Source organism: Condylostylus longicornis, unplaced genomic scaffold, assembly GCF_029603195.1.
Source record: "Condylostylus longicornis isolate FDR11 unplaced genomic scaffold, ASM2960319v2 ptg000040l, whole genome shotgun sequence".
Taxonomy (NCBI): Eukaryota; Metazoa; Arthropoda; class Insecta; order Diptera; family Dolichopodidae; genus Condylostylus; species Condylostylus longicornis.
The window spans coordinates 7,261,269-7,270,429 of NW_026578009.1; the positions used below are offsets into that span (position 1 = coordinate 7,261,269).

At 19.7% G+C, this 9,161-nt stretch overlaps 1 protein-coding gene across 4 annotated transcripts in view; it reads left to right on the forward strand.

Annotated features, from left to right (window-relative positions):
* The window catches only part of LOC129609848 (microtubule-associated protein Jupiter), a 144,517-nt gene extending 137,988 nt beyond the window's left edge, over window positions 1-6,529 (forward strand). For all 4 annotated transcript variants that reach the window (XM_055521981.1, XM_055521980.1, XM_055521983.1 and 1 more), the window contains 2 exons: window positions 1,318-1,920; window positions 5,622-6,529. In XM_055521981.1, the coding sequence (XP_055377956.1) occupies window positions 1,318-1,920; window positions 5,622-5,755 (737 nt within the window). In that variant the 3' untranslated portion in view covers window positions 5,756-6,529. The remainder of the gene's footprint in view (window positions 1-1,317; window positions 1,921-5,621) is intronic.
* The last annotated feature ends 2,632 nt before the right edge of the window (window positions 6,530-9,161 follow it).

Sequence of the window (9,161 nt, forward strand, 5' to 3'; positions counted from 1 at the left end):
TATTTTATATTTCTTTGCTAAATTAAATTCTTTAAATATTTATTTTTTTTTATAATTCAAAACACATAGCTACTGAGTATAATTGTATTTTAGATATATTTTTGCTAAACGTGTTATTTATTTGTAAAAAATCAACTTTATTCATAGTTCTTATTTTAGATACTTGAATTATATAATTGGAATAGTATAGGAAATTTACAGTATACTAAAATACTTGAATTCTTTATACAAGATAAAAAATATGGGAGTTGTATGCACTCCTATAAGAGTTTCATGCATTTTAATTCAAAGCTTTTTGTTTTGATCAGAGCAAAATATTTTGCTCAGAAATAATCAATTAAAATAAGTATTTGATTCGCTTAGGTCAATTACACTAGCTCTAAGGATATTTATTTAATATAAATTATATAATTGATATAGGTTTTAAGCTTGTTATGTATACCGGATACTAGAATATTAAATAAATGTATATGTGTACAAAGTATTAGTGATGTAAGCTAACATTATCTGTCATAGATTTTAGAATATACGAAATAATATGTAAATGAAAACATAATTTCATACACATATGTGGCTAAATTTATTTTGTTGTAGATTATTACAAAATTTACTTAATATAGCCCTAGGGTTTAGATTAACGTTTAAGTAGAATAAATAAATAAAAAATTTTAACTTTTAAAGAAAAAACAGGTAAGTGGCTGGCTTTGATTAAAATAAAAACTTTTTCAGTTTTGAAAATCATGAATGTGCACATATACAATATACATTTTATATGCAGATTAGGTAAATAGGAATAGTCTATGCATTTCGAAAAATCCTCAAAATAATTATGATTTGAAATTTTACAAAAAGTATAAATTCAATTTCATAGTTCTATTTAAAAGGACAGTAATTAATAAAGAAAGCACAAATTATTTACGAACAGCGTTATATTAGGCTCTCTTTTCTTTAAATGAATAACAATTACATTTTATTTTAAGTAGATGCATTCTATATTATTTTAGAACATTTTCTGTCCATTTTTTCATATATTTATTTTTTAAAAACGAAAAACAAAAATGCAAATACAATCAAATACCTTCATCCCTTTAGATATAGAAAATGATAATAATTTTCAAATTAATGAATCAAATGAATCAAATCAAAATTTTAACTTAAATTTAGTATCCAATAATAAAAATAATAACGAAAATGACATAAAATCAACAACATACGATTTATCTGTTGCTGTTGATAATATAAAATTAGATTTAATTGATAATGAAAATGATAAAACATATGAAAATATTTGTACTCCTGATTCTTCTCCTGAAATAGATACATCACGTACAAATTTACCTTCAAATAGAACAACAACAACGAAAGCAAATTCGAAAATTGTAGAAAAAGATGAAAATAATCGACAACAAAAAACGACGACATCATTATCACCAAGGCAAATAAAAGAAGAAATGGGTGACAATGATTCCATTATGAAATCATCACGTCAACCCAATGGCGATATATTATTACAAAATGGTGATGATGTCGATAAATTAAGTAATATTAAAGAAGATGATGATACATTAAGTATCATTGATAATAATAATAATAAAAATAATAGAAATATGAGAAAACAAGAAAAAGATCAAGTATCATTACAATTACGATCACAAAAATCAAATTATACAGAATCAACAATAAATTCTGTACGAAATATGGATATTGATAGTTCAAATAATTCTAAAACAGTTTCATCAGCTACAACAACAAATCCGTCTTCTGCCGCCACAACACCATCATATGGTTTAATAAATTTTGCAAATGCAAATGTTAAATCACCAAGACGTGATTTTAATACAATTCGTAATCCAGTTACTGGTACTGGTTTTGGTGATGGTCTTAATATAAGAATAAGACGTGGTGCTAATGTGCGTAGAGGTGAAAAAAAATTTTTTTTTTTTTTGTTCACTCAAGTTCTTTTGCTTTTTGTTAACAAAACAAAAACAAATTTCAAAATTCTTTTATTTATTTTATTAAAATATATTCACAAATTTAGTGAAAATTTATTATTCAATCCCATAATGATATTAGTTAGTTAGATCATTTCTTACCTTGTAGATATAATTGAAATAACCCTTAAAAAACATGTACAATTGGTAGCTTCAAAAGTGCAAATACAATTCTGAATTTCAAGAGTTTACACTGCTTTTCTTAATCAGTAATAAAATTTCAGAATAATTTTTCAAAATTTCATTTATCACGTTATTTAAGGGTTTTATTTTTTCTCATTGATTTCAAGAATTTTATTTTTCTACTTAAATCAAATTTTAGTTTTTCAAAATATTTGTATGAAAAAAATCTTGTATTCTGTATTGAATTTTTTGCGTCCCTAAATTTTTAAATTTAAAATTTTTTTTTAATAATGTGTAAAGACTTCTACATGCTCATTTTGTACACAATACATTAAAAAATAAATCATTAAACACAAATTCATTGAACGCAACATGTATAAAAGCAAATTGTAGTTGATAATTTTAGTTTTTTTTTTTTTTAATTAAATTTAGTAATAATTTAATTTAATTAGGAAAGTAATTCCCTTATTAAATTTATTTGGTGACAATTAGCGATCCTGATCCCTAAATCTAAACAACTAAGAATAATGTTGGTAAAGAATAATATTAGCAGTATTGTTGAGAAACTAAAAAGCAACAAATAACAATTATAAATTGTTAAGTTTTATAGAACAAGCTTACCAACATAATTTTAAAATTTATTCTGCTAAATATTACCGCCTCATGTTTTATAAATTAGGAAAGAAATATAATTCTTACGTAAACCAAAGCATCAGTGAAAATTCTTTTAATACTTTTACAACTTAATAATAAAATTTCAAACTATATAAAAAATCAGAATTTTATACTTGTTCCAACTTATTAGTTCAAGTAATTTTCTGATTGATTTGTTCTACTGGGAAATGGAATACTACTACTTTTAACTAAAAAAAAGAAAGTAAAGAAATTCTTAATGAATTATGGATCCAACTGTGGTCTATTTGTGATTGCGATTATCTATGTTCTATCTTACTTATCTAAGGTTAGGTATAACTACAACCTTCTTCGAATTTCGAAATCAATCTTCGTTATGTGATTTAGTAATAATGATATGTATATATATGTATTTAAGTTATTTGCAATTCCTTGAGGGAATTATGTATATAAACGTATGTATGTATATACGACATAATAAAATAATAAAAATTTAGTAACTTCAACGAGTTCATTTAATTAACCTAGCACGACTTTTTTTTTTGGCTTTTAATTATGAAGAAAAAATGCAAAAATACTAATTTTAGTTCAATATTTTGCTTTAAAAATAAATATTTACGAAAAGCGACGCGACATAGAAGCACTACCTTTGTTTAATACAAAAAAAAATTTAATATATTTTATAAATACAAATTAATAAAATTTTTCTAATATTGGTATAAAAAAAAAATCATAGTTAGTAGCAAATTTATTTAAAAAAATCAATTATTTTAATAAAGCAATAGAATTCGCAACAATTTTACAAAACAAAATTTTTTAATCACGAAAATATTTTTCACTGCTTCTAAAAACTCTTATAAAATTTATATTTAAATAAATTATTTTTTAATTTTATAAAATTAATATTAATTATATTAATTTTAATTATTTTCAAAATATAAAAACAAAATAAAAATCAACATTATTGTTATGTTATTTTGTACACACAATAAAAAGGTGTTATGAACGAAATCATTAATGAAGGTAGTAGAAGTTATGAAACTACACCTTCATCTAGTGCAGTTAAACGAAATCGTGACGATGATTTCAATAAAGAAATAAAAATTTCTTCTCGTCAACTACAATCTGCTTCTACTACTTCTACAAATTCAACAAATATTAAGAATACGGCGGCGGATAATGATAGTGATGCTGATACTAGCATTATTGATACAAATCGTTCTGAACCAGCATCTCCTCCACCAAAAGCTAAAAAAGTTTTACAATTTTATACATTACCAAGATATGGTCTTATTAATATGTGTAATGCAAATAAAAAATCACCAATACATACAATTGATTTAAGTCGTAATGTTATACTTGGAACTGGCATTAAGGAACCTGATTTTACTAGATATAGACGTATTTTACATACAGGTGATATTAAAAATAACAAAAGAAAAATAAATAGTATTTTTCACAATATTTTCACAATTTAACAAGCAAACACCCATTATTTAAAAAAAAATAAAACAACAAACTTTTTTTCACATATATACATACGTAAAGAATACTTAGATTTTTTTTTTAAATAATATCACTTAATACAATTTTTAGCAGATTTAAAATTTAATTGATTATATTCAATTAAATAAATATCAAAAATAGAAACGTTATAGTAATTAATTCAAAAATTTCGAATTGTCATGAGTAAGTATGAAAAATATTAGAACATTTTGTAATTTCGGTATATTATGTTCTTATAGGTATGATTTTCGAATTAAACTCATATTATAATTATAAGGACGCAAATTAAACGAGTTTGATAAACAAATGAGCAAAACGAAAGGGAAAAAAACTCGGAAAAAATCGCGTTAAAGGAAAAACTTAGAAAATATTTTAAATTTTAAAATAAAAAATTTCAAATTTCACAAAGAAATTTAAATCTAACTTTTTAAATTTAACTTTAATATTTTAATCACATTAAGATTTTAGAAAGAGATTTGTTATTTTTTTTTTCCTTACAAAAAGAGAATAAACTAAATTTTTGTTTCTCTATGTATGTGTAATCGAGAACATCTAATACAAATTGCATACGAAGTCTAATTAGAACTGCAACTATCATACCTTCGTCCTAAAGATGAATGAATAAATTATTCTAGTTGTTGATTAGTTTCTCCAACGGTGTTTACTATTGCCTCTTTAATCAGATTTAGCCGAACATTTTCATAATTAAAGAATAATTTTTAATAAAACTTAAATATAAAAAAATGTAAACACAAAATCAAAACAATTTTCAATTTAAAAAATCAAAGGGAAAATTTTTTTGTATTACACGTTTTAAGTTTCGATTTATATGGATATTTTAAATTTTTATTTAATAAAAATTAAAAAATATTTAAAATATCGCCATTATTTCCATTAAAACGAAATTCATTCTCTGATAACAAAGTAAGTATGTACTTATTTCTGAAACTGTGAATTTTCATATTTTTAATACATAAATAGAAAACACACAGAAAATCAATATTTTAATATTAAAACAAAAAAAAAAAAAAAACAAGTAGTTAATTTAAAAATTAGCTTCATAAATTCACCCAACAAAATCCATCGTTGCCATTTTATTAAAAATTAATTTCATTTTAATAATTTAATAAAATTTGTTATGTAACATTCAAATTTCATATTATGTAATAATTTTTTTTTTTAAATGTATTTTATATACCGTTATATCTATACTTATTTCTTTTAATGTAAAAATTTTTTATCATTTTTAGAATTAAATATCCTTTTTTGATTAAAAAAAAAAAACCGCAATATTAATCGAAAACAAAATAAAATAAAAAATTTAATTTTAAACTAATCATTTTATTTTTTATTTTTTTTTCATTTTAGATGGCAATCCAGTTACCGGTGAAGGTTATAAAGGTGCTGAAATAAACACATCAATTCCATCATTAAATGGTGCCAATCAAGTTATCAATAAAAATCGTATCCCACCAGGTGGTTATTCATCTGGTCTGTGGTAGATACAAAATAAGTTTTTCATCTTCTTTAATAATTATTATATATACATATATATATACATATATGAAAATTCTTTTTTTGAAAACAAAACAAGGGGCGAAAAAAAAAAAGAAAAAAAAATCATAAAATAAAATTTTTTGAAAAAAGAAAAATAACAAAAAAACACGCGCGAAAAAAAAAAAAAGAAATGGAGAATCGAAAAACAAATAAATTTGTGTGATTTTCAAAAAATTAAGAATTTACCAATTTTACCAAAATGAAGAATTAACATAATACATATAAGAAAATGCATATATACAAATGATTCCAAATTAATTTTTACAATAAATACCAACACACACACATTTGAAAAGAAAAAAAAAGTAATTTAAAGGATCATTTATTGATTAAAAAGGAAATTTTATCAAAAAACAAACACAAAAGCAATTTTATAACAACAAGAACAAGAACATTTTAAATAATATTATAAATTTTTACGATAGTAAAAAAATATTATAAATTAAAAATAAAATGTTAAAAAAAAACCAAAAAAAAAAAATTGTTTACTTCAAAATTTCAAATTAGAAATAATTTCGAAGTACATAGAACTTTTTCTTTCTTTCTTTAATTTGGGGAAAAAAACAAACAAATAGAACAACAACAAGCATTTAAAAATTTTTCCAGAAAAAATCACACAAACAACAAAATGATAATAAGAAAAAAAATAAAACAATAAATTAGATGAAAAGAAAAAAATCTTTTAGTAATTTACAAAAAAAAAAAAAAAAAAATTATAAGCAAAATACGAAGTAAAAATAAAAAACAAAAAAATATCACACAGAAATTTAAATTATATTAAAATTGTATAATAATTATTATTTAAAAAAGATTTAAAAGCTGAGAAATGAAGCAGAAAATAACAGCAAAGATTTATTAATAAAAATTTAATTTTGTTTTCCATCTCCATTTTTTTTTTTTTTATAAATATTAAAAATAATTTAAAAATATAATTTAATTTTTTTTTTTTTATTTTATGAGAAAAACTTTTTCTTTTTTTTTTTTAAAAAAAATACCCACAATTCTTTTTATGTATCGGACAAATTATAAAACGTTTGTTTGTTTTTTTTTTTTTATCAATAAAATTTTTTCATTAATTTCAATATAAAATATTTTTTTTACACTCTTTAATTGCTATTAATTAAAAAAAAAAAAAAATACATATTCATACTTGTAAATGAAAATATAAAATAAAAAAAATTTAACATAAAAAAAAAAAATTTGAATTGTTTGTTTAATTTTTTTTTTTAAATTAATTTTTAAAAATTTTTAAATTAAAATTTCGTCGTACACGTATAGTGAATATAGTTTGAGAAAACAAAAATCACCCCACTAACATATTTCTTTGATAAAACTATAATCGGTTCTCTATATGGATAGGAAATCTATAATATTTACGATAATTCAGAAATCAATTCAGATCGGAAGCAATTAAAGGGAAGAATTCTACAAAATTAAATAATTTAAAATTAAAATTTAAAAAATATTTTAAAATTTTTATTAATTTCTTTTTAAAAATTTATTACAAATTTTTTTTGTTTTTTCATAAATTTTTTTTACTCTTCATTTTATTCCATAATTTGTAGAAAAACATCATTTTATTTATATATTTATATATATATATATATATATATAAAATATATATTTCAATTATATTTAAATGAAAAATAAAAAATTAATTTAATAAGAAAAAAAAATAAATTCATTTATATACAAGAAATAATTAAAAATTATGATTTAAAATAAAGCAAATAAACTGAAAAATTGAAAAAAAAAAAAAAATTATGCGTAATCAAATTTGTTTTAAATTAAAAATTAAAATTTTATTTGTGTAATCACGAGTTTTTTTTTTTTTTTTGTTTTTTTAGCTTTTTTTTTTTTATTTTTGTAATGTAATCTTTTTCTACCATTGTACTTTTCATTTTTTTTTTAATTGTATTTTGTATTTTTCATTCACAAATCACATATATTAAATTATAACTAAATATAATTAAAATAAAAAAAAAAAATTGAAAAAAAAATAATAATAAAATAAAATGAAACAATAAAATGATTAACCATTCGTTAGAAATATTATAAAAATTTATATATAAAAAGAGAAAAAAATAAACATTATGCAAAAATATAAAAAAAAAAAAATATTATATAATATAAATAATAATATATAATAATGTTTTATAGCACGACTGAACTTTTTTTTTTTTCATTTACTTATTTCCTCCTTTATGTCCCCTACAAAAATACTTTAAATCACTATTTTATAAAATCTTTCTAATAATTATTATATTCTATTTCCCCGGTTTTCAGATTCACAATCTCAACAATTAATTTTGTTTAACAATAATGAAATTTTCATTTAATTTTAAGTTGATTTCTCATTAAATTTGACAAAAAGTGGTGGAACGAGTCAAATTTTCGCATATTTATACAAATATGAAATATTAATAAATAAAGAGATGATTTTAAATAAGAACCTAATATTTTAAAATTCTCTTAATTTTGAAAAATTGGAAGAGAAAACATAAAAATTCATTACAAAATTTGAAATCAATACACATACTTATAAGTATTAATATATTATCAAGTATAAATTTATACATTTTTAAATAATATGCAATTTTCGAATTTTGGTTTTAAATTTTTAATTATGTAAAAATATATTTTAAAATTTCTTCAAAATTTATAATTTATTCCAAAATTATATTTTGTAATTTTTACAATATCATTTATAAATATTTTTTTTATAAAATATAAATGTTCAAATAATGAAATATGTGTACATATTTAAAGATTTGTAAGTGCCTTTTTATTTCAAAATAAAAATTGGTATTTTATAATAACTAATAATAACTTAAAATACATAATATTGATTGATGTGCAATAAGTATGCAAATAAATTTTTAATAAAAATATCTAAAAAAATTTTATGTAAGATTATTATATTTTGATAAAAATAATTAATAATTGTAATAAATTTTATTTCTTCTACATATTATATTAAATTATTCAATAAAATTATAAATTAATATTTTTTATGTACATTGAACATAAATTACAGATTAGATAAAATAATCGTTCAATATTAAAATAATGACCATCTTCAGATAGATTTATTTGAAATTAAGATCAAACAAAATTGAATTTAATGGAAATCAACTTAGAATGTTAAACATTATAAAAAAAAAAAATCATTTATATTTTAATTAAAAATTACTTTTTATAATAATTTCTTCATATTAATTTATTAAGTGATAATTTAAGAAATCTGCCCGATCAACCATTTTTTTTTTTCAATTTTACTCTCGTATTTTATTATAAAATATATTTATAAATAATTTCGAATTAATTTGGTAGTTTGTAAAAAAAAAAAAT